The following is a 27,262-nucleotide window of genomic DNA, read 5'->3' as shown; positions in this document are numbered from 1 at the left end:
ACTAATAGTCTTGGTGAAGGGATACAGAGTGACTGATAGTATTGGTGAAGGGATACAGAGTGACTGATAGTCTTTGTGAAGGGATACAGAGTGACTGATAGTATTGGTGAAGGGATACAGAGTGACTGATAGTCCTGGTGAAGGGATATAGAGTGACTGATAGTCTTGGTGAAGGGATACAGAGTGACTGATAGTCTTGGTGAAGGGATACAGAGTGACTGATAGTCTTGGTGAAGGGATACAGAGTGACTGATAGTCTTGGTGAAGGGATATAGAGTGACTGATAGTCTTGGTGACTGATAGTCTTGGTGAAGGGATACAGAGTGACTGATAGTCTTGGTGAAGGGATATAGAGTGACTGATAGTCTTGGTGAAGGGATACAGAGTGACTGATAGTCTTGGTGAAGGGATACAGAGTGACTGATAGTATTGGTGAAGGGATACAGAGTGACTGATAGTCTTGGTGAAGGGATACAGAGTGACTGATAGTATTGGTGAAGGATACAGAGTGACTGATAGTCCTGGTGAAGGGATATAGAGTGACTGATAGTCTGGGTGAAGGGATACAGAGTGACTGATAGTCTTGGTGAAGGGATACAGAGTGACTGATAGTCTTGGTGAAGGGATACAGAGTGACTGATAGTCTTGGTGAAGGGATACAGAGTGACTGATAGTCTTGGTGAAGGGATATAGAGTGACTGATAGTCTTGGTGAAGGGATACAGAGTGACTGATAGTCTTGGTGAAGGGATACAGAGTGACTGATAGTCTTGGTGAAGGGATACAGAGTGACTGATAGTCTTGGTGAAGGATATAGAGTGACTGATAGTCTTGGTGACTGATAGTCTTGGTGAAGGGATACAGAGTGACTGATAGTATTGGTGAAGGGATATAGAGTGACTGATAGTCTTGGTGACTGATAGTGTTGGTGAAGGGATACAGAGTGACTGATAGTCTTGGTGAAGGGATACAGAGTGACTGATAGTCTTGATGAAGGGATACAGAGTGACTGATAGTCTTGGTGAAGGGATACAGAGTGACTGATAGTATTGGTGAAGGGATATAGAGTGACTGATAGTCTTGGTGAAGGGATACAGAGTGACTGATAGTCTTGGTGAAGGGATACAGAGTGACTGATAGTATTGGTGAAGGGATACAGAGTGACTGATAGTCTTGGTGAAGGGATACAGAGTGACTGATAGTCTTGGTGACTGATAGTCTTGGTGAAGGGATACAGAGTGACTGATAGTCTTGGTGACTGATAGTCTTGGTGAAGGGATACAGAGTGACTGATAGTCTTGGTGACTGATAGTCTTGGTGAAGGGATACAGAGTGACTGATAGTCTTGGTGACTGATAGTCTTGGTGAAGGGATACAGAGTGACTGATAGTCTTGGTGAAGGGATACAGAGTGACTGATAGTCTTGGTGAAGGGATACAGAGTGACTGATAGTCCTGGTGAAGGGATATAGAGTGACTGATAGTCTGGGTGAAGGGATACAGAGTGACTGATAGTCTTGGTGAAGGGATACAGAGTGACTGATAGTCTTGGTGAAGGGATACAGAGTGACTGATAGTCTTGGTGAAGGGATACAGAGTGACTGATAGTCTTGGTGAAGGGATATAGAGTGACTGATAGTCTTGGTGAAGGGATACAGAGTGACTGATAGTCTTGGTGAAGGGATACAGAGTGACTGATAGTCTTGGTGAAGGGATACAGAGTGACTGATAGTCTTGGTGAAGGGATATAGAGTGACTGATAGTCTTGGTGACTGATAGTCTTGGTGAAGGGATACAGAGTGACTGATAGTATTGGTGAAGGGATATAGAGTGACTGATAGTCTTGGTGACTGATAGTCTTGGTGAAGGGATACAGAGTGACTGATAGTCTTGGTGAAGGGATACAGAGTGACTGATAGTCTTGATGAAGGGATACAGAGTGACTGATAGTCTTGGTGAAGGGATACAGAGTGACTGATAGTATTGGTGAAGGGATATAGAGTGACTGATAGTCTTGGTGAAGGGATACAGAGTGACTGATAGTATTGGTGAAGGGATACAGAGTGACTGATAGTATTGGTGAAGGGATACAGAGTGACTGATAGTCTTGGTGAAGGGATACAGAGTGACTGATAGTCTTGGTGAAGGGATACAGAGTGACTGATAGTCTTGGTGAAGGGATACAGAGTGACTGATAGTCTTGGTGAAGGGATACAGAGTGACTGATAGTCTTGGTGACTGATAGTCTTGGTGAAGGGATACAGAGTGACTGATAGTCTTGGTGACTGATAGTCTTGGTGAAGGGATACAGAGTGACTGATAGTCTTGGTGACTGATAGTCTTGGTGAAGGGATACAGAGTGACTGATAGTCTTGGTGACTGATAGTCTTGGTGAAGGGATACAGAGTGACTGATAGTCTTGGTGAAGGGATACAGAGTGACTGATAGTCTTGGTGAAGGGATACAGAGTGACTGATAGTCCTGGTGAAGGGATATAGAGTGACTGATAGTCTGGGTGAAGGGATACAGAGTGACTGATAGTCTTGGTGAAGGGATACAGAGTGACTGATAGTCTTGGTGAAGGGATACAGAGTGACTGATAGTCTTGGTGAAGGGATACAGAGTGACTGATAGTCTTGGTGAAGGGATATAGAGTGACTGATAGTCTTGGTGAAGGGATACAGAGTGACTGATAGTCTTGGTGAAGGGATACAGTGAGACTGATAGTCTTGGTGAAGGGATACAGAGTGACTGATAGTCTTGGTGAAGGGATATAGAGTGACTGATAGTCTTGGTGACTGATAGTCTTGGTGAAGGGATACAGAGTGACTGATAGTATTGGTGAAGGGATATAGAGTGACTGATAGTCTTGGTGACTGATAGTCTTGGTGAAGGGATACAGAGTGACTGATAGTCTTGGTGAAGGGATACAGAGTGACTGATAGTCTTGATGAAGGGATACAGAGTGACTGATAGTCTTGGTGAAGGGATACAGAGTGACTGATAGTCTTGGTGAAGGGATACAGAGTGACTGATAGTATTGGTGAAGGGATATAGAGTGACTAATAGTCTTGGTGAAGGGATACAGAGTGACTGATAGTATTGGTGAAGGGATACAGAGTGACTGATAGTCTTTGTGAAGGGATACAGAGTGACTGATAGTATTGGTGAAGGGATACAGAGTGACTGATAGTCTTGGTGACTGATAGTCTTGGTGAAGGGATACAGAGTGACTGATAGTCTTGGTGACTGATAGTCTTGGTGAAGGGATACAGAGTGACTGATAGTCTTGGTGACTGATAGTCTTGGTGAAGGGATACAGAGTGACTGATAGTCTTGGTGACTGATAGTCTTGGTGAAGGGATACAGAGTGACTGATAGTCTTGGTGAAGGGATACAGAGTGACTGATAGTCTTGGTGAAGGGATACAGAGTGACTGATAGTCCTGGTGAAGGGATATAGAGTGACTGATAGTCTGGGTGAAGGGATACAGAGTGACTGATAGTCTTGGTGAAGGGATACAGAGTGACTGATAGTCTTGGTGAAGGGATACAGAGTGACTGATAGTCTTGGTGAAGGGATACAGAGTGACTGATAGTCTTGGTGAAGGGATATAGAGTGACTGATAGTCTTGGTGACTGATAGTCTTGGTGAAGGGATACAGAGTGACTGATAGTATTGGTGAAGGGATATAGAGTGACTGATAGTCTTGGTGACTGATAGTCTTGGTGAAGGGATACAGAGTGACTGATAGTCTTGGTGAAGGGATACAGAGTGACTGATAGTCTTGATGAAGGGATACAGAGTGACTGATAGTCTTGGTGAAGGGATACAGAGTGACTGATAGTCTTGGTGAAGGGATATAGAGTGACTGATAGTCTTGGTGACTGATAGTCTTGGTGAAGGGATACAGAGTGACTGATAGTCTTGGTGAAGGGATACAGAGTGACTGATAGTCTTGATGAAGGGATACAGAGTGACTGATAGTCTTGGTGAAGGGATACAGAGTGACTGATAGTCTTGATGAAGGGATACAGAGTGACTGATAGTCTTGGTGAAGGGATACAGAGTGACTGATAGTCTTGGTGAAGGGATACAGAGTGACTGATAGTATTGGTGAAGGGATATAGAGTGACTAATAGTCTTGGTGAAGGGATACAGAGTGACTGATAGTATTGGTGAAGGGATACAGAGTGACTGATAGTCTTTGTGAAGGGATACAGAGTGACTGATAGTATTGGTGAAGGGATACAGAGTGACTGATAGTCCTGGTGAAGGGATATAGAGTGACTGATAGTCTGGGTGAAGGGATACAGAGTGACTGATAGTCTTGGTGAAGGGATACAGAGTGACTGATAGTCTTGGTGAAGGGATACAGAGTGACTGATAGTCTTGGTGAAGGGATACAGAGTGACTGATAGTCTTGGTGAAGGGATATAGAGTGACTGATAGTCTTGGTGAAGGGATACAGAGTGACTGATAGTCTTGGTGAAGGGATACAGAGTGACTGATAGTCTTGGTGAAGGGATACAGAGTGACTGATAGTCTTGGTGAAGGGATATAGAGTGACTGATAGTCTTGGTGACTGATAGTCTTGGTGAAGGGATACAGAGTGACTGATAGTATTGGTGAAGGGATATAGAGTGACTGATAGTCTTGGTGACTGATAGTCTTGGTGAAGGGATACAGAGTGACTGATAGTCTTGGTGAAGGGATACAGAGTGACTGATAGTCTTGATGAAGGGATACAGAGTGACTGATAGTCTTGGTGAAGGGATACAGAGTGACTGATAGTATTGATGAAGGGATATAGAGTGACTGATAGTCTTGGTGAAGGGATACAGAGTGACTGATAGTCTTGGTGAAGGGATACAGAGTGACTGATAGTATTGGTGAAGGGATACAGAGTGACTGATAGTCTTGGTGAAGGGATACAGAGTGACTGATAGTCTTGGTGACTGATAGTCTTGGTGAAGGGATACAGAGTGACTGATAGTCTTGGTGACTGATAGTCTTGGTGAAGGGATACAGAGTGACTGATAGTCTTGGTGACTGATAGTCTTGGTGAAGGGATACAGAGTGACTGATAGTCTTGGTGACTGATAGTCTTGGTGAAGGGATACAGAGTGACTGATAGTCTTGGTGAAGGGATACAGAGTGACTGATAGTCTTGGTGAAGGGATACAGAGTGACTGATAGTCCTGGTGAAGGGATATAGAGTGACTGATAGTCTGGGTGAAGGGATACAGAGTGACTGATAGTCTTGGTGAAGGGATACAGAGTGACTGATAGTATTGGTGAAGGGATACAGAGTGACTGATAGTCTTGGTGAAGGGATACAGAGTGACTGATAGTCTTGGTGAAGGGATATAGAGTGACTGATAGTCTTGGTGAAGGGATACAGAGTGACTGATAGTCTTGGTGAAGGGATACAGAGTGACTGATAGTCTTGGTGAAGGGATACAGAGTGACTGATAGTCTTGGTGAAGGGATATAGAGTGACTGATAGTCTTGGTGAAGGGATACAGAGTGACTGATAGTATTGGTGAAGGGATATAGAGTGACTGATAGTCTTGGTGACTGATAGTCTTGGTGAAGGGATACAGAGTGACTGATAGTCTTGGTGAAGGGATACAGAGTGACTGATAGTCTTGATGAAGGGATACAGAGTGACTGATAGTCTTGGTGAAGGGATACAGAGTGACTGATAGTATTGGTGAAGGGATATAGAGTGACTGATAGTCTTGGTGAAGGGATACAGAGTGACTGATAGTATTGGTGAAGGGATACAGAGTGACTGATAGTATTGGTGAAGGGATACAGAGTGACTGATAGTCTTGGTGAAGGGATACAGAGTGACTGATAGTCTTGGTGAAGGGATACAGAGTGACTGATAGTCTTGGTGAAGGGATATAGAGTGACTGATAGTCTTGGTGAAGGGATACAGAGTGACTGATAGTCTTGGTGAAGGGATATAGAGTGACTGATAGTCTTGGTGAAGGGATACAGAGTGACTGATAGTCTTGGTGAAGGGATACAGAGTGACTGATAGTCTTGGTGACTGATAGTCTTGGTGAAGGGATATAGAGTGACTGATAGTCTTGGTGACTGATAGTCTTGGTGACTGATAGTCTTGGTGAAGTGATATAGAGTGACTGATAGTCCTGGTGAAGGGATACAGAGTGACTGATAGTCTTGGTGAAGGGATACAGAGTGACTGATAGTCTTGGTGAAGGGATACAGAGTGACTGATAGTCTTGATGAAGGGATACAGAGTGACTGATAGTCTTGGTGAAGGGATACAGAGTGACTGATAGTCTTGGTGAAGGGATACAGAGTGACTGATAGTCTTGGTGAAGGGATACAGAGTGACTGATAGTCTTGATGAAGGGATACAGAGTGACTGATAGTCTTGGTGAAGGGATACAGAGTGACTGATAGTATTGGTGAAGGGATATAGAGTGACTGATAGTCTTGGTGAAGGGATACAGAGTGACTGATAGTCTTGGTGAAGGGATACAGAGTGACTGATAGTATTGGTGAAGGGATACAGAGTGACTGATAGTCTTGGTGAAGGGATACAGAGTGACTGATAGTCTTGGTGACTGATAGTCTTGGTGAAGGGATACAGAGTGACTGATAGTCTTGGTGACTGATAGTCTTGGTGAAGGGATACAGAGTGACTGATAGTCTTGGTGACTGATAGTCTTGGTGAAGGGATACAGAGTGACTGATAGTCTTGGTGACTGATAGTCTTGGTGAAGGGATACAGAGTGACTGATAGTCTTGGTGAAGGGATACAGAGTGACTGATAGTCTTGGTGAAGGGATACAGAGTGACTGATAGTCCTGGTGAAGGGATATAGAGTGACTGATAGTCTGGGTGAAGGGATACAGAGTGACTGATAGTCTTGGTGAAGGGATACAGAGTGACTGATAGTCTTGGTGAAGGGATACAGAGTGACTGATAGTCTTGGTGAAGGGATACAGAGTGACTGATAGTCTTGGTGAAGGGATACAGAGTAACTGATAGTCTTGGTGAAGGGATACAGAGTGACTGATAGTCTTGGTGAAGGGATACAGAGTGACTGATAGTCTTGGTGAAGGGATACAGAGTGACTGATAGTCTTGGTGAAGGGATATAGAGTGACTGATAGTCTTGGTGAAGGGATACAGAGTGACTGATAGTATTGGTGAAGGGATATAGAGTGACTGATAGTCTTGGTGACTGATAGTCTTGGTGAAGGGATACAGAGTGACTGATAGTCTTGGTGAAGGGATACAGAGTGACTGATAGTCTTGATGAAGGGATACAGAGTGACTGATAGTCTTGGTGAAGGGATACAGAGTGACTGATAGTCTTGGTGAAGGGATATAGAGTGACTGATAGTCTTGGTGACTGATAGTCTTGGTGAAGGGATACAGAGTGACTGATAGTATTGGTGAAGGGATATAGAGTGACTGATAGTCTTGGTGACTGATAGTCTTGGTGAAGGGATACAGAGTGACTGATAGTCTTGGTGAAGCGATACAGAGTGACTGATAGTCTTGATGAAGGGATACAGAGTGACTGATAGTCTTGGTGAAGGGATACAGAGTGACTGATAGTATTGGTGAAGGGATATAGAGTGACTGATAGTCTTGGTGAAGGGATACAGAGTGACTGATAGTATTGGTGAAGGGATACAGAGTGACTGATAGTATTGGTGAAGGGATACAGAGTGACTGATAGTCTTGGTGAAGGGATACAGAGTGACTGATAGTCTTGGTGAAGGGATACAGAGTGACTGATAGTCTTGGTGAAGGGATATAGAGTGACTGATAGTCTTGGTGAAGGGATACAGAGTGACTGATAGTCTTGGTGAAGGGATATAGAGTGACTGATAGTCTTGGTGAAGGGATACAGAGTGACTGATAGTCTTGGTGAAGGGATACAGAGTGACTGATAGTCTTGGTGACTGATAGTCTTGGTGAAGGGATATAGAGTGACTGATAGTCTTGGTGACTGATAGTCTTGGTGACTGATAGTCTTGGTGAAGTGATATAGAGTGACTGATAGTCCTGGTGAAGGGATACAGAGTGACTGATAGTCTTGGTGAAGGGATACAGAGTGACTGATAGTCTTGGTGAAGCGATACAGAGTGACTGATAGTCTTGGTGAAGGGATACAGAGTGACTGATAGTCTTGGTGAAGGGATACAGAGTAACTGATAGTCTTGGTGAAGGGATACAGAGTGACTGATAGTCTTGGTGAAGGGATACAGAGTGACTGATAGTCTTGGTGAAGGGATACAGAGTGACTGATAGTCTTGGTGAAGGGATATAGAGTGACTGATAGTCTTGGTGAAGGGATACAGAGTGACTGATAGTCTTGGTGAAGGGATATAGAGTGACTGATAGTCTTGGTGAAGGGATACAGAGTGACTAATAGTCTTGGTGAAGGGATACAGAGTGACTGATAGTCTTGGTGAAGGGATACAGAGTGACTGATAGTCTTGGTGAAGGGATACAGAGTGACTGATAGTCTTGGTGAAGGGATACAGAGTGACTGATAGTCTTGGTGAAGGGATACAGAGTGACTGATAGTCTTGGTGAAGGGATATAGAGTGACTGATAATCCTGGTGAAGGGATATAGAGTGACTGATAGTCTTGGTGAAGGGATACAGAGTGACTGATAGTCTTGGTGAAGTGATACAGAGTGACTGATAGTCTTGGTGAAGGGATACAGAGTGACTGATAGTCTTGGTGAAGTGATATAGAGTGACTGATAGTCTTGGTGAAGGGATACAGAGTGACTGATAGACTTGGTGAAGGGATACAGAGCGACTGATAGACTTGGTGAAGGGATACAGAGTGACTGATAGTCTTGGTGACTGATAGTCTTGGTGAAGGGATACAGAGTGACTGATAGTCTTGGTGACTGATAGTCTTGGTGAAGGGATACAGAGTGACTGATAGTCTTGGTGACTGATAGTCTTGGTGAAGGGATACAGAGTGACTGATAGTCTTGGTGAAGGGATATAGAGTGACTGATAGTCTTAGTGAAGGGATACAGAGTGACTGATAGTCTTGGTGACTGATAGTCTTGGTGAAGGGATACAGAGTGACTGATAGTCTTGGTGAAGGGATACAGAGTGACTGATAGTCTTGGTGAAGGGATACAGAGTGACTGATAGTCTTGGTGACTGATAGTCTTGGTGAAGGGATACAGAGTGACTGATAGTCTTGGTGAAGGGATATAGAGTGACTGATAGTCTTGGTGAAGGGATACAGAGTGACTGATAGTCTTGGTGACTGATAGTCTTGGTGAAGGGATACAGAGTGACTGATAGTCTTGGTGAAGGGATACAGAGTGACTGATAGTCTTGGTGAAGGGATACAGAGTGACTGATAGTCTTGGTGACTGATAGTCTTGGTGAAGGGATACAGAGTGACTGATAGTCTTGGTGAAGGGATATAGAGTGACTGATAGTCTTGGTGAAGGGATACAGAGTGACTGATAGTCTTGGTGAAGGGATACAGAGTGACTGATAGTCTTGGTGACTGATAGTCTTGGTGAAGGGATACAGAGTGACTGATAGTCTTGGTGAAGGGATACAGAGTGACTGATAGTCTTGGTGAAGGGATATAGAGTGACTGATAGTCTTGGTGAAGGGATACAGAGTGACTGATAGTCTTGGTGAAGGGATACAGAGTGACTGATAGTCTTGGTGACTGATAGTCTTGGTGAAGGGATACAGAGTGACTGATAGTCTTGGTGAAGGGATATAGAGTGACTGATAGTCTTGGTGAAGGGATACAGAGTGACTGATAGTCTTGGTGACTGATAGTCTTGGTGAAGGGATACAGAGTGACTGATAGTCTTGGTGAAGGGATACAGAGTGACTGATAGTCTTGGTGAAGGGATACAGAGTGACTGATAGTCTTGGTGACTGATAGTCTTGGTGAAGGGATACAGAGTGACTAATAGTCTTGGTGAAGGGATACAGAGTGACTGATAGTCTTGGTGAAGGGATACAGAGTGACTGATAGTCTTGGTGAAGGGATACAGAGTGACTGATAGTCTTGGTGAAGGGATACAGAGTGACTGATAGTCTTGGTGAAGGGATACAGAGTGACTGATAGTCTTGGTGAAGGGATATAGAGTGACTGATAATCCTGGTGAAGGGATATAGAGTGACTGATAGTCTTGGTGAAGGGATACAGAGTGACTGATAGTCTTGGTGAAGTGATACAGAGTGACTGATAGTCTTGGTGAAGGGATACAGAGTGACTGATAGTCTTGGTGAAGTGATATAGAGTGACTGATAGTCTTGGTGAAGGGATACAGAGTGACTGATAGACTTGGTGAAGGGATACAGAGCGACTGATAGACTTGGTGAAGGGATACAGAGTGACTGATAGTCTTGGTGACTGATAGTCTTGGTGAAGGGATACAGAGTGACTGATAGTCTTGGTGACTGATAGTCTTGGTGAAGGGATACAGAGTGACTGATAGTCTTGGTGACTGATAGTCTTGGTGAAGGGATACAGAGTGACTGATAGTCTTGGTGAAGGGATATAGAGTGACTGATAGTCTTAGTGAAGGGATACAGAGTGACTGATAGTCTTGGTGACTGATAGTCTTGGTGAAGGGATACAGAGTGACTGATAGTCTTGGTGAAGGGATACAGAGTGACTGATAGTCTTGGTGAAGGGATACAGAGTGACTGATAGTCTTGGTGACTGATAGTCTTGGTGAAGGGATACAGAGTGACTGATAGTCTTGGTGAAGGGATATAGAGTGACTGATAGTCTTGGTGAAGGGATACAGAGTGACTGATAGTCTTGGTGACTGATAGTCTTGGTGAAGGGATACAGAGTGACTGATAGTCTTGGTGAAGGGATACAGAGTGACTGATAGTCTTGGTGAAGGGATACAGAGTGACTGATAGTCTTGGTGACTGATAGTCTTGGTGAAGGGATACAGAGTGACTGATAGTCTTGGTGAAGGGATATAGAGTGACTGATAGTCTTGGTGAAGGGATACAGAGTGACTGATAGTCTTGGTGACTGATAGTCTTGGTGAAGGGATACAGAGTGACTGATAGTCTTGGTGAAGGGATACAGAGTGACTGATAGTCTTGGTGAAGGGATATAGAGTGACTGATAGTCTTGGTGAAGGGATACAGAGTGACTGATAGTCTTGGTGAAGGGATACAGAGTGACTGATAGTCTTGGTGACTGATAGTCTTGGTGAAGGGATACAGAGTGACTGATAGTCTTGGTGAAGGGATATAGAGTGACTGATAGTCTTGGTGAAGGGATACAGAGTGACTGATAGTCTTGGTGACTGATAGTCTTGGTGAAGGGATACAGAGTGACTGATAGTCTTGGTGAAGGGATACAGAGTGACTGATAGTCTTGGTGAAGGGATACAGAGTGACTGATAGTCTTGGTGACTGATAGTCTTGGTGAAGGGATACAGAGTGACTGATCGTCTTGGTGAAGGGATATAGAGTGACTGATAGTCTTGGTGAAGGGATACAGAGTGACTGATAGTCTTTGTGAAGGGATACAGAGTGACTGATAGTCTTGGTGACTGATAGTCTTGGTGAAGGGATACAGAGTGACTGATAGTCTTGGTGAAGGGATACAGAGTGACTGATAGTCTTGGTGAAGGGATACAGAGTGACTGATAGTCTTGGTGAAGGGATACAGAGTGACTGATAGTCTTGGTGAAGGGATACAGAGTGACTGATAGTCCTGGTGAAGGGATACAGAGTGACTGATAGTCTTGGTGACTGATAGTCTTGGTGAAGGGATACAGAGTGACTGATAGTCTTGGTGAAGGGATACAGAGTGACTGATAGTCTTGGTGACTGATAGTCTTGGTGAAGGGATACAGAGTGACTGATAGTCTTGGTGAAGGGATATAGAGTGACTGATAGTCTTGGTGAAGGGATACAGAGTGACTGATAGTCTTGGTGACTGATAGTCTTGGTGAAGGGATACAGAGTGACTGATAGTCTTGGTGAAGGGATATAGAGTGACTGATAGTCTTGGTGAAGGGATACAGAGTGACTGATAGTCTTGGTGAAGGGATACAGAGTGACTGATAGTCTTGGTGAAGGGATATAGAGTGACTGATAGTCTTGGTGAAGGGATACAGAGTGACTGATAGTCCTGGTGAAGGGATACAGAGTGACTGATAGTCTTGGTGACTGATAGTCTTGGTGAAGGGATACAGAGTGACTGATAGTCTTGGTGAAGGGATACAGAGTGACTGATAGTCTTGGTGACTGATAGTCTTGGTGAAGGGATACAGAGTGACTGATAGTCTTGGTGAAGGGATACAGAGTGACTGATAGTCTTGGTGAAGGGATACAGAGTGACTGATAGTCTTGGTGAAGGGATACAGAGTGACTGATAGTCCTGGTGAAGGGATATAGAGTGACTGATAGTCTGGGTGAAGGGATACAGAGTGACTGATAGTCTTGGTGAAGGGATACAGAGTGACTGATAGTCTTGGTGAAGGGATACAGAGTGACTGATAGTCTTGGTGAAGGGATACAGAGTGACTGATAGTCTTGGTGAAGGGATATAGAGTGACTGATAGTCTTGGTGAAGGGATACAGAGTGACTGATAGTCTTGGTGAAGGGATACAGAGTGACTGATAGTCTTGGTGAAGGGATACAGAGTGACTGATAGTCTTGGTGAAGGGATATAGAGTGACTGATAGTCTTGGTGACTGATAGTCTTGGTGAAGGGATACAGAGTGACTGATAGTATTGGTGAAGGGATATAGAGTGACTGATAGTCTTGGTGACTGATAGTCTTGGTGAAGGGATACAGAGTGACTGATAGTCTTGGTGAAGGGATACAGAGTGACTGATAGTCTTGATGAAGGGATACAGAGTGACTGATAGTCTTGGTGAAGGGATACAGAGTGACTGATAGTATTGGTGAAGGGATATAGAGTGACTGATAGTCTTGGTGAAGGGATACAGAGTGACTGATAGTATTGGTGAAGGGATACAGAGTGACTGATAGTATTGGTGAAGGGATACAGAGTGACTGATAGTCTTGGTGAAGGGATACAGAGTGACTGATAGTCTTGGTGAAGGGATACAGAGTGACTGATAGTCTTGGTGAAGGGATATAGAGTGACTGATAGTCTTGGTGAAGGGATACAGAGTGACTGATAGTCTTGGTGAAGGGATATAGAGTGACTGATAGTCTTGGTGAAGGGATACAGAGTGACTGATAGTCTTGGTGAAGGGATACAGAGTGACTGATAGTCTTGGTGACTGATAGTCTTGGTGAAGGGATATAGAGTGACTGATAGTCTTGGTGAAGGGATACAGAGTGACTGATAGTCTTGGTGAAGGGATACAGAGTGACTGATAGTCTTGGTGACTGATAGTCTTGGTGAAGGGATACAGAGTGACTGATAGTCTTGGTGAAGGGATATAGAGTGACTGATAGTCTTGGTGAAGGGATACAGAGTGACTGATAGTCTTGGTGACTGATAGTCTTGGTGAAGGGATACAGAGTGACTGATAGTCTTGGTGAAGGGATACAGAGTGACTGATAGTCTTGGTGAAGGGATACAGAGTGACTGATAGTCTTGGTGACTGATAGTCTTGGTGAAGGGATACAGAGTGACTGATAGTCTTGGTGAAGGGATATAGAGTGACTGATAGTCTTGGTGAAGGGATACAGAGTGACTGATAGTCTTGGTGACTGATAGTCTTGGTGAAGGGATACAGAGTGACTGATAGTCTTGGTGAAGGGATACAGAGTGACTGATAGTCTTGGTGAAGGGATATAGAGTGACTGATAGTCTTGGTGAAGGGATACAGAGTGACTGATAGTCTTGGTGAAGGGATACAGAGTGACTGATAGTCTTGGTGACTGATAGTCTTGGTGAAGGGATACAGAGTGACTGATAGTCTTGGTGAAGGGATATAGAGTGACTGATAGTCTTGGTGAAGGGATACAGAGTGACTGATAGTCTTGGTGACTGATAGTCTTGGTGAAGGGATACAGAGTGACTGATAGTCTTGGTGAAGGGATACAGAGTGACTGATAGTCTTGGTGAAGGGATACAGAGTGACTGATAGTCTTGGTGACTGATAGTCTTGGTGAAGGGATACAGAGTGACTGATCGTCTTGGTGAAGGGATATAGAGTGACTGATAGTCTTGGTGAAGGGATACAGAGTGACTGATAGTCTTTGTGAAGGGATACAGAGTGACTGATAGTCTTGGTGACTGATAGTCTTGGTGAAGGGATACAGAGTGACTGATAGTCTTGGTGAAGGGATACAGAGTGACTGATAGTCTTGGTGAAGGGATACAGAGTGACTGATAGTCTTGGTGAAGGGATACAGAGTGACTGATAGTCTTGGTGAAGGGATACAGAGTGACTGATAGTCCTGGTGAAGGGATACAGAGTGACTGATAGTCTTGGTGACTGATAGTCTTGGTGAAGGGATACAGAGTGACTGATAGTCTTGGTGAAGGGATACAGAGTGACTGATAGTCTTGGTGACTGATAGTCTTGGTGAAGGGATACAGAGTGACTGATAGTCTTGGTGAAGGGATATAGAGTGACTGATAGTCTTGGTGAAGGGATACAGAGTGACTGATAGTCTTGGTGACTGATAGTCTTGGTGAAGGGATACAGAGTGACTGATAGTCTTGGTGAAGGGATATAGAGTGACTGATAGTCTTGGTGAAGGGATACAGAGTGACTGATAGTCTTGGTGAAGGGATACAGAGTGACTGATAGTCTTGGTGAAGGGATATAGAGTGACTGATAGTCTTGGTGAAGGGATACAGAGTGACTGATAGTCCTGGTGAAGGGATACAGAGTGACTGATAGTCTTGGTGACTGATAGTCTTGGTGAAGGGATACAGAGTGACTGATAGTCTTGGTGAAGGGATACAGAGTGACTGATAGTCTTGGTGACTGATAGTCTTGGTGAAGGGATACAGAGTGACTGATAGTCTTGGTGAAGGGATACAGAGTGACTGATAGTCTTGGTGAAGGGATACAGAGTGACTGATAGTCTTGGTGAAGGGATACAGAGTGACTGATAGTCCTGGTGAAGGGATATAGAGTGACTGATAGTCTGGGTGAAGGGATACAGAGTGACTGATAGTCTTGGTGAAGGGATACAGAGTGACTGATAGTCTTGGTGAAGGGATACAGAGTGACTGATAGTCTTGGTGAAGGGATACAGAGTGACTGATAGTCTTGGTGAAGGGATATAGAGTGACTGATAGTCTTGGTGAAGGGATACAGAGTGACTGATAGTCTTGGTGAAGGGATACAGAGTGACTGATAGTCTTGGTGAAGGGATACAGAGTGACTGATAGTCTTGGTGAAGGGATATAGAGTGACTGATAGTCTTGGTGACTGATAGTCTTGGTGAAGGGATACAGAGTGACTGATAGTATTGGTGAAGGGATATAGAGTGACTGATAGTCTTGGTGACTGATAGTCTTGGTGAAGGGATACAGAGTGACTGATAGTCTTGGTGAAGCGATACAGAGTGACTGATAGTCTTGATGAAGGGATACAGAGTGACTGATAGTCTTGGTGAAGGGATACAGAGTGACTGATAGTATTGGTGAAGGGATATAGAGTGACTGATAGTCTTGGTGAAGGGATACAGAGTGACTGATAGTATTGGTGAAGGGATACAGAGTGACTGATAGTATTGGTGAAGGGATACAGAGTGACTGATAGTCTTGGTGAAGGGATACAGAGTGACTGATAGTCTTGGTGAAGGGATACAGAGTGACTGATAGTCTTGGTGAAGGGATATAGAGTGACTGATAGTCTTGGTGAAGGGATACAGAGTGACTGATAGTCTTGGTGAAGGGATATAGAGTGACTGATAGTCTTGGTGAAGGGATACAGAGTGACTGATAGTCTTGGTGAAGGGATACAGAGTGACTGATAGTCTTGGTGACTGATAGTCTTGGTGAAGGGATATAGAGTGACTGATAGTCTTGGTGACTGATAGTCTTGGTGACTGATAGTCTTGGTGAAGTGATATAGAGTGACTGATAGTCCTGGTGAAGGGATACAGAGTGACTGATAGTCTTGGTGAAGGGATACAGAGTGACTGATAGTCTTGGTGAAGCGATACAGAGTGACTGATAGTCTTGGTGAAGGGATACAGAGTGACTGATAGTCTTGGTGAAGGGATACAGAGTAACTGATAGTCTTGGTGAAGGGATACAGAGTGACTGATAGTCTTGGTGAAGGGATACAGAGTGACTGATAGTCTTGGTGAAGGGATACAGAGTGACTGATAGTCTTGGTGAAGGGATATAGAGTGACTGATAGTCTTGGTGAAGGGATACAGAGTGACTGATAGTCTTGGTGAAGGGATATAGAGTGACTGATAGTCTTGGTGAAGGGATACAGAGTGACTAATAGTCTTGGTGAAGGGATACAGAGTGACTGATAGTCTTGGTGAAGGGATACAGAGTGACTGATAGTCTTGGTGAAGGGATACAGAGTGACTGATAGTCTTGGTGAAGGGATACAGAGTGACTGATAGTCTTGGTGAAGGGATACAGAGTGACTGATAGTCTTGGTGAAGGGATATAGAGTGACTGATAATCCTGGTGAAGGGATATAGAGTGACTGATAGTCTTGGTGAAGGGATACAGAGTGACTGATAGTCTTGGTGAAGTGACACAGAGTGACTGATAGTCTTGGTGAAGGGATACAGAGTGACTGATAGTCTTGGTGAAGTGATATAGAGTGACTGATAGTCTTGGTGAAGGGATACAGAGTGACTGATAGACTTGGTGAAGGGATACAGAGCGACTGATAGACTTGGTGAAGGGATACAGAGTGACTGATAGTCTTGGTGACTGATAGTCTTGGTGAAGGGATACAGAGTGACTGATAGTCTTGGTGACTGATAGTCTTGGTGAAGGGATACAGAGTGACTGATAGTCTTGGTGACTGATAGTCTTGGTGAAGGGATACAGAGTGACTGATAGTCTTGGTGAAGGGATATAGAGTGACTGATAGTCTTAGTGAAGGGATACAGAGTGACTGATAGTCTTGGTGACTGATAGTCTTGGTGAAGGGATACAGAGTGACTGATAGTCTTGGTGAAGGGATACAGAGTGACTGATAGTCTTGGTGAAGGGATACAGAGTGACTGATAGTCTTGGTGACTGATAGTCTTGGTGAAGGGATACAGAGTGACTGATAGTCTTGGTGAAGGGATATAGAGTGACTGATAGTCTTGGTGAAGGGATACAGAGTGACTGATAGTCTTGGTGACTGATAGTCTTGGTGAAGGGATACAGAGTGACTGATAGTCTTGGTGAAGGGATACAGAGTGACTGATAGTCTTGGTGAAGGGATACAGAGTGACTGATAGTCTTGGTGACTGATAGTCTTGGTGAAGGGATACAGAGTGACTGATAGTCTTGGTGAAGGGATATAGAGTGACTGATAGTCTTGGTGAAGGGATACAGAGTGACTGATAGTCTTGGTGAAGGGATACAGAGTGACTGATAGTCTTGGTGACTGATAGTCTTGGTGAAGGGATACAGAGTGACTGATAGTCTTGGTGAAGGGATACAGAGTGACTGATAGTCTTGGTGAAGGGATATAGAGTGACTGATAGTCTTGGTGAAGGGATACAGAGTGACTGATAGTCTTGGTGAAGGGATACAGAGTGACTGATAGTCTTGGTGACTGATAGTCTTGGTGAAGGGATACAGAGTGACTGATAGTCTTGGTGAAGGGATATAGAGTGACTGATAGTCTTGGTGAAGGGATACAGAGTGACTGATAGTCTTGGTGACTGATAGTCTTGGTGAAGGGATACAGAGTGACTGATAGTCTTGGTGAAGGGATACAGAGTGACTGATAGTCTTGGTGAAGGGATACAGAGTGACTGATAGTCTTGGTGACTGATAGTCTTGGTGAAGGGATACAGAGTGACTGATAGTCTTGGTGAAGGGATATAGAGTGACTGATAGTCTTGGTGAAGGGATACAGAGTGACTGATAGTCTTTGTGAAGGGATACAGAGTGACTGATAGTCTTGGTGACTGATAGTCTTGGTGAAGGGATACAGAGTGACTGATAGTCTTGGTGAAGGGATACAGAGTGACTGATAGTCTTGGTGAAGGGATACAGAGTGACTGATAGTCTTGGTGAAGGGATACAGAGTGACTGATAGTCCTGGTGAAGGGATACAGAGTGACTGATAGTCTTGGTGACTGATAGTCTTGGTGAAGGGATACAGAGTGACTGATAGTCTTGGTGAAGGGATACAGAGTGACTGATAGTCTTGGTGACTGATAGTCTTGGTGAAGGGATACAGAGTGACTGATAGTCTTGGTGAAGGGATATAGAGTGACTGATAGTCTTGGTGAAGGGATACAGAGTGACTGATAGTCTTGGTGACTGATAGTCTTGGTGAAGGGATACAGAGTGACTGATAGTCTTGGTGAAGGGATATAGAGTGACTGATAGTCTTGGTGAAGGGATACAGAGTGACTGATAGTCTTGGTGAAGGGATACAGAGTGACTGATAGTCTTGGTGAAGGGATATAGAGTGACTGATAGTCTTGGTGAAGGGATACAGAGTGACTGATAGTCCTGGTGAAGGGATACAGAGTGACTGATAGTCTTGGTGACTGATAGTCTTGGTGAAGGGATACAGAGTGACTGATAGTCTTGGTGAAGGGATACAGAGTGACTGATAGTCTTGGTGACTGATAGTCTTGGTGAAGGGATACAGAGTGACTGATAGTCTTGGTGAAGGGATATAGAGTGACTGATAGTCTTGGTGAAGGGATACAGAGTGACTGATAGTCTTGGTGACTGATAGTCTTGGTGAAGGGATACAGAGTGACTGATAGTCTTGGTGAAGGGATACAGAGTGACTGATAGTCTTGGTGAAGGGATACAGAGTGACTGATAGTCTTGGTGACTGATAGTCTTGGTGAAGGGATACAGAGTGACTGATAGTCTTGGTGAAGGGATATAGAGTGACTGATAGTCTTGGTGAAGGGATACAGAGTGACTGATAGTCTTTGTGAAGGGATACAGAGTGACTGATAGTCTTGGTGACTGATAGTCTTGGTGAAGGGATACAGAGTGACTGATAGTCTTGGTGAAGGGATACAGAGTGACTGATAGTCTTGGTGAAGGGATACAGAGTGACTGATAGTCTTGGTGAAGGGATATAGAGTGACTGATAGTCTTGGTGAAGGGATACAGAGTGACTGAGTCCTGGTGAAGGGATACAGAGTGACTGATAGTCTTGGTGACTGATAGTCTTGGTGAAGGGATACAGAGTGACTGATAGTCTTGGTGAAGGGATACAGAGTGACTGATAGTCTTGGTGACTGATAGTCTTGGTGAAGGGATACAGAGTGACTGATAGTCTTGGTGAAGGGATATAGAGTGACTGATAGTCTTGGTGAAGGGATACAGAGTGACTGATAGTCTTGGTGACTGATAGTCTTGGTGAAGGGATACAGAGTGACTGATAGTCTTGGTGAAGGGATATAGAGTGACTGATAGTCTTGGTGAAGGGATACAGAGTGACTGATAGTCTTGGTGACTGATAGTCTTGGTGAAGGGATACAGAGTGACTGATAGTCTTGGTGAAGGGATACAGAGTGACTGAAAGTCTAGCTTTGGGTAAGTGCATAAACACGTGACAATTTGGTATTTAATAGGATCCCCATTAGCCGCTGCAAAAGCATCAGCTGCTCTTCCTGGGGTCCTCCTGAAACATGACATAGTACAGAACATTATTAGTCAAGGTCTGAAATACATACATTTAAAACGCATAGCCTACAATGATGAGGTTATCACTTCAGAATGATGAGGTTATCACTTCAGAATGATGAGGTTATCACTTCAGAATGATGAGGTTATCACTTCAGAATGATGAGGTTATCACTTCAGAATGATGAGGTTATCACTTCAGAATGATGAGGTTATCACTTCAGAATGATGAGCTTATCACTTCAGAATGATGAGCTTATCACTTCAGAATGATGAGCTTATCACTTCAGAATGATGAGGTTATCACTTCAGAATGATGAGGTTATCACTTCAGAATGATGAGGTTATCACTTCAGAATGATGAGGTTATCACTTCAGAATGACGAGCTTATCACCTCAGAATGACGAGGTTATCACTTCAGAATGATGAGGTTATCACTTCAGAATGATGAGGTTATCACTTCAGAATGATGAGGTTATCACTTCAGAATATAGAACACTTTTGGAAAATACTTCTGTAAACTTTGGGATAGGAGTGCTGCAGTGTAACTTGATATTGAACATGACAAGGACAACTTTAAATGCGGAGTCTTCACAATTACTTAAGAGCAGTGTAACCTATTCTCTTTCATTCTCTATTCTCCCCCACTCTCGCTTACCTCCCCCTCTCTCGCCTCTCTCCTCTTCCCATCTCCTGACCCCCCGCTCTCCTCCCTCCCTCCCTCCCTCCCTCCCTCCCTCCCTCCCTCCCTCCCTCCCTCCCTCCCTCCCTCCCTCCCTCCTTCCCTTCCCCCCCCCTCCCTCCCTCCCCCTCCCTCCCCCAGCCTTCCCCCTCCAGTTGCCAGAACCAGGCCTTCCCGTCACCTGTCCATTGTTCTGGACTGAGTTCGAAGGTCACTGCTACCGTTTCTTCCCTCTGAACCGTACCTGGGCCGAGGCTGACCTGTACTGTGCTGAATTCTCCAACGGTCTCAAGTCTGCCAAACTCACCTCCGTACACAGGTGAGAGGGATCCCTGTCCATATACACACACAAAGGTCCACACACTGCCACACTGCAGGTGAGAGGATACACACACACACACACACACACCGCACACACACACACACACACACACACACGCACACGCACACGCGCACGCGCACACGCACACGCACACGCGCGCACGCGCACGCGCACACGCACACGCACACGCACACGCACACGCACACACACCGCACACACACACACCGCACACACACACACACACACACACACACACACACACACACACACACACACACACACACACACACACACACACACACACACACACACACACACACACACACACACACACACACACACACACACACACACACACACACACACAGACACCTCTCTCTAACTCTAACCATCCCTTGTCTGAGTTCTCAGCTGGGAGGAGAATGTGTTCGTCTACGATCTGGTCAACAGCCGTATCCCAGGGATACCAACAGACATATGGATCGGCCTTCACGACAGGAGACAGGTAAACACTGAGGGTTCAAACATTCCAGGATCTTTCCCAGAATTCCCAGGATTCTGGATTTCCTGCTTATTCCCTCCCAATTCCCGGAATCTTCTGGGTAGTTTTCCAGAAACCCCATTAAGCACCACTGCCTGGATAATCACTACCTCATATGTTGTCAACAAACATACTGTACTTGTCTTTTTAAGGTAATATACTCTGGGGGTTGACATCTGCAGCAGTTATCGTGAATTCAATCTCTGCAGATGTCTCCTCAGACAGTAATACAAAGAATATTCCAACCAGGATGTATGGTACCAGTCAAACGTTTGCACACATCTACTCATTCAAGGGTTTTTCTTTATTTTTTAAAACTATTTTCTAAATTGTAGAATAATAGTGAAGACATTAAAACTATGAAATAACACATATGGAATCATGTAGTAACCAAAAATGTGTTAAACAAATTAAAATAGATTTTAGATTTTAGATTCTTCAAAGTAGCCGGCCTTTGCCTTGATGACAGCTTTGTACACTCTTGGCTTTCTCTCAACCAGCTTCATAAGGTAGTCACCTGGAATGCATTTCAATTAACAGGTGTACCTTGTTAAAAGTACATTTGTGGAATTTCTTTCATTCTTTCAGCCAATTGGTTGTGTTGTGACAAGGTAGGGGTGGTACCAGCTAACAGGACATATCTGACGTGCAAACCTCTTATTTACTTTCCAAACGGGCCTAAAATGAGGTCCCAGTTGAGTTTAGTAGAGTCAGAGTTTAGGTAATGAGGTCCCAGTTGAGAGTAGAGTCAAAGTTTAGGTAATGAGGTCCCAGTTGAGAGTAGAGTCAGAGTTTAGGTAATGAGGTCCCAGTTGAGAGTAGAGTCAGAGTTTAGGTAATGAGGTCCCAGTTCAGAGTTTAGGTAATGAGGTCCCAGTTGAGGGTAGAGTCAGAGTTTAGGTAATGAGGTCCCAGTTGAGAGTAGAGTCAGAGTTTAGGTAATGAGGTCCCAGTTGAGGGTAGAGTCAAGGTCAGAGTTTAGGTCCCAGTTGAGAGTAGAGTCAGAGTTTAGGTAATGAGGTCCCAGTTGAGAGTAGAGTCAGAGTTTAGGTAATGAGGTCCCAGTTGAGAGTAGAGTCAGAGTTTAGGTAATGAGGTCCCAGTTGAGAGTAGAGTCAGAGTTTAGGTAATGAGGTCCCAGTTGAGAGTAGAGTCAGAGTTTAGGTAATGAGGTCCCAGTTGAGAGTTTAGTAAGTCAGAGTTAATGAGGTCCCAGTTGAGGGTAGAGTCAGAGTTTAGGTAATGAGGTCCCAGTTGAGAGTAGAGTCAGAGTTTAGGTAGACAGAGTTTAGGTAATGAGGTCCCAGTTGAGAGTAGAGTCAGAGTTTAGGTAATGAGGTCCCAGTTGAGAGTAGAGTCAGAGTTTAGGTAATGAGGTCCCAGTTGAGAGTAGAGTCAGAGTTTAGGTAATGAGTCCCAGTTGAGAGTAGAGTCCCAGGTTTTAGAGTCAGAGTTTAGGTAATGAGGTCCCAGTTGAGAGTAGAGTCAGAGTTTAGGTAATGAGGTCCCAGTTGAGAGTAGAGTCAGAGTTTAGGTAATGAGGTCCCAGTTGAGTAGAGTCAGAGTTTAGGTAACGGTCAGTTGTAGGTTTTAGCTAAACTTCCCTTTTCATTAAAGCAGTCTGCCCAGGTTGTTACATGTCCCATGTCATACTATTCCTGACTGTAGGAGGGCACTCTGGAGTGGACCGACGGCAGTAACTATGGATACAGCTACTGGGATGGCAACCAGCCTGACGACGGCATACACCGCATCCCCGAAGAGGAAGACTGTGTCGAGATCTGGTACAGGCAGAACAGCGGTGAGACACACACACAGGCAGTCAATAAGCATACACACACACAGGCAGTCAATAAGCATACACACACACACAGGCAGTCAATAAGCATACACACACACACAGGCAGTCAATAAGCATACACACACACAGTGTATTACCCAATAAAACATGACTGAGGTAAGGGGATGACCTACAGGTTCATGATTGAGCCTGGGGATGACCTACAGGTTCATGATTCAGTGGGTACACATACTAGTAAAGAAACTCAGAGAAACAGGCCTGGCTATTTCAGAGCCTTTATGCCAGAACACATCTATAACCAGTTAAGTTCTGAATCACTCTCAGGTCTCCCTTGTTGGGTAATAAACTGTGTGCATCATTAGGACAACTGGGTACCAGATCAGACACCTGTGTAATGAGTCACACACACACATTAACACACACATTAACACACACACACATTAACACACACATTAACACACACACATTAACACACACACACATTAACACACACACACATTAACACACACATTAACACACACACACACATTAACACACACACATTAACACACACACACATTAACACACACACACATTAACACACACACACATTAACACACACACACATTAACACACACACATTAACACACACACACACATTAACACACACACACATTAACACACACACACATTAACACACACACACATTAACACACACACACATTAACACACACATTAACACACACACATTAACACACACACACACACACACATTAACACACACACACATTAACACACACACACACATTAACACACACACACATTAACACACACACACATTAACACACACACACACATTAACACACACACACATTAACACACACACACACACGTCCGTAGCTGATGAGTCAGTCAGTCAATGTAGTGTTGTTTTTGTTTCTAACAGCTGTGTGTGTGTGTGTGTGTGTGTGTGTGTGTGTGTGTGTGTGTGTGTGTGTGTGTGTGTGTGTGTGTGTGTGTGTGTGTGTGTGTGTGTGTGTGTGTGTGTGTGTGTGTGTGTGTGTGTGTGTGTGTGTGTGTTTCTCTGACAGCACTGAGGTCCTGGAATGATAACAGCTGTGACAAAGCCTTTCCCTTCGTGTGCAAGATCCCCACAGTGGACAACTAGACCTCTGGGGTCCAACACACACACACTGACACACACACACACAGAGCCCCACTGAAAATGATGATATTGGGGAACTTTCTTGCTGCTGTTGTTGCCTTCTCCTTCCTCAACCTCCCTCTCTTCTTCTCCTCCCTCCTCCCTCCCTCTCTTCTTCTCCCCCCTCAACCTCCCTCTCTTCTTCTCCTTCCTCAACCTCCCTCTCTTCTTCTCCTCCCTCCTCCCTCCCTCTTTTCTTCTCCCCCTCAACCTCCCTCTCTTCTTCTCCTTCCTCAACCTCCCTCTCTTCTTCTCCTCCCTCCTCCCTCCCTCTCTTCTTCTCCCCCCTCAACCTCCCTCTTTTCTTCTCCTTCCTCAACCTCCCTCTCTTCTTCTCCTTCCTCAACCTCCCTCTCTTCTTCTCCTCCCTCCTCCCTCCCTCTCTTCTTCTCCTCCCTCCTCCCTCCCTCTCTTCTTCTCCCCCCTCAACCTCCCTCTCTTCTTCTCCTCCCTCAACCCTCCCTCTCTTCTTCTCCCCCCTCAACCCTCCCTCTCTTCTTCTCCTTCCTCAACCTCCCTCTCTTCTTCTCCTCCCTCCTCCCTCCTTCTCTTCTTCTCCTTCCTCCTCCCTCCCTCTCTTCTTCTCCCCCTCAACCTCCCTCTCTTCTTCTCCTTCCTCAACCTCCCTCTCTTCTTCTCCTCCCTCCTCCCTCCTCTCTTCTTCTCCCCCTCAACCTCCCTCTCTTCTTCTCCTCCCTCAACCCTCCCTCTCTTCTTCTCCTTCCTCAACCTCCCTCTCTTCTTCTCCTCCCTCCTCCCTCCTCCCTCCCCCTCTCTTCTTCTCCTTCCTCAACCTCCCTCTCTTCTTCTCCTCCCTCCTCCCTCCCTCTCTTCTTCTCCCCCTCAACCTCCCTCTCTTCTTCTCCCCCTCAACCTCCCTCTCTTCTTCTCCTCCCTCAACCTCCCTCTCTTCTTCTCCTCCCTCAACCTCCCCTCTTCTTCCCCTCCCTCCCTCCCTCCCTCCCTCCCTCCCTCCCTCCCTCCCTCCCTCCCTCCCTCCCTCCCTCCCTCCCTCCCTCCCTCCCTCCCTCCCATAGTATAATGCACTAGGTATTGAATAGGGTGCCATTCACGACATCACACACACAGAGGAATACATGGGACTTATCATGTGAAGGCCAGTCATCATCCTTCCTTCCTTCCTTCCCTCCATCCCTCCATCCTTCCTTCCTTCCTTCCTTCCTTCCTTCCTTCCTCTCTCTCTCTCTCTCTCTCTCTCTCTCTCTCTCTCTCTCTCTCTCTCTCTCTCTCTCTCTCTCTCTCTCTCTCTCTCTCTCTCTCTCTCTTCTCTCTCTCTCTCTCTCTCTCTCTCTCTCTCTCTCTTCTCTCTCTTTCTTTCTTTCTTTCTTTCTTTCTTTCTTTCTTTCTTTCTTTCTTTCTTTCTTTCTTTCTTTCTTTCTTTCTTTCTTTCTTTCTTTCTTTCTTTCTTTCTTTCTTTCTTTCTTCTTTCTTCTTTCTTTTCTTTCTTTCCTTTCCTTTCCCTTTCCTTCCTTCCTTCCTTCCTTCCTTCCTTCCTTCCATCCATCCATCCCTCCTTTCTTCCTTCCTTCCTTCCTTCCTTCCTTCCTTCCTTCCTTCCTTCCTTCCTTCCTTCCTTCCTTCCTTCCTTCCTTCCATCCATCCATCCCTCCTTCCTTCAGCAGTCTGCGTTCTGTTCTGAAGCAGCCGGTCCCTCAGCAGTCTGCATTCTGTTCTGAAGCATCCCGGTCCTTCAGCAGTCTGCATTCTGTTCTGAAGCATCCCGGTCCTTCAGCAGTCTGCATTATGTTCTGAAGCATCCCGGTCCTTCAGCAGTCTGCATTCTGTTCTGAAGCATCCCGGTCCTTCAGCAGTCTGCATTATGTTCTGAAGCAGCCCGGTCCTTCAGCAGTCTGCGTTCTGTTCTGAAGCAGCCGGTCCTTCAGCAGTCTGCGTTCTGTTCTGAAGCAGCCCGGTCTTTCATCAGTCTGCATTCTGTTCTGAAGCAGCCCGGTCCTTCAGCAGTCTGCGTTCTATTCTGTGTTCCTTCTCACCTCTTCACCCTGCAGCCCTGTTACCTCTAAGATACTTTGATGTTTGGTCAACTCTCAAATGGTACCCTATTCCCTATGTAGGACACAACTTTATGACAGAGCTCTATGTGACTCAGGTCAACAGTAGTGTACTGTAAAAGGAACCAGTGTGCTATTTGAGACAGTTGTTGTTGATGTGTATGTGTGAACCTCTACATGTACTGCTGTACTGTCATGTAGTAGATCAAGGACCAATCATCAATACTTTGATCAATTCTTTAATACACTTAAGAAGAAAAACAGACTGCGGTTGTTTTGTGTCTTAATGTTGAGTTCCTTCTCCATCACCCGCTCAGCCTGGACAACAACAACAACAACACATTGGTGAACAACATTATTCTAGGGAAGATATAGAACCACCAGGTAGTGAGTTGAGTTCCTTCTCCATCACCCGCTCAGCCTGAACAACAACAACAACAACACATTGGTAAACAACATTATTCTAGGGAAGATATAGAACCACCAGGTAGTGAGTTGAGTTCCTTCTCCATCACACGCTCAGCCTGAACAACAACAACAACACATTGGTAAACAACATTATTCTAGGGAAGATATAGAACCACCAGGTAGTGAGTTGAGTTCCTTCTCCATCACCCTGAACAACAACAACAACACATTGGTAAACAACATTATTCTAGGGAAGATATAGAACCACCAGGTAGTGAGTTGAGTTCCTTCTCCATCACCCGCTCAGCCTGAACAACAACAACAACAACACATTGGTAAACAACATTATTCTAGGGAAGATATAGAACCACCAGGTAGTGACAGGACAATAGGACTTACCATGCTTCTATTTTACAAGTATGTACCAAAAAGACAAGAACACACAGATCTTTACCTGCACCTCGTTAGGTAATTAAACTGAGCAGGTAAAGAAAGAGTGGTAAGTTAGAACAGCTAGTTAGAGC

At 44.8% G+C, this 27,262-nt stretch overlaps 1 protein-coding gene across 1 annotated transcript in view; it reads left to right on the top strand.

Moving 5' to 3' along the window:
- Nucleotides 1–24,484, top strand: part of LOC124021433 (C-type lectin domain family 19 member A-like) — a 75,051-nt gene extending 50,567 nt beyond the window's left edge. Inside the window, exons 2-5 of the mRNA XM_046336621.1 lie at nt 20,595–20,772; nt 21,187–21,280; nt 22,985–23,117; nt 24,188–24,484. Coding sequence (XP_046192577.1) covers nt 20,595–20,772; nt 21,187–21,280; nt 22,985–23,117; nt 24,188–24,264 — 482 coding nt within the window. The 3' untranslated portion in view covers nt 24,265–24,484. The remainder of the gene's footprint in view (nt 1–20,594; nt 20,773–21,186; nt 21,281–22,984; nt 23,118–24,187) is intronic.
- Nucleotides 24,485–27,262: the final 2,778 nt, after the last annotated feature.

Source organism: Oncorhynchus gorbuscha, unplaced genomic scaffold (assembly GCF_021184085.1).
Source record: "Oncorhynchus gorbuscha isolate QuinsamMale2020 ecotype Even-year unplaced genomic scaffold, OgorEven_v1.0 Un_scaffold_1113, whole genome shotgun sequence".
NCBI classification, from domain to species: Eukaryota; Metazoa; Chordata; class Actinopteri; order Salmoniformes; family Salmonidae; genus Oncorhynchus; species Oncorhynchus gorbuscha.
Note: the sequence above shows the minus strand (reverse complement) of the source record. Positions and strands in the feature narration are given on the sequence as shown.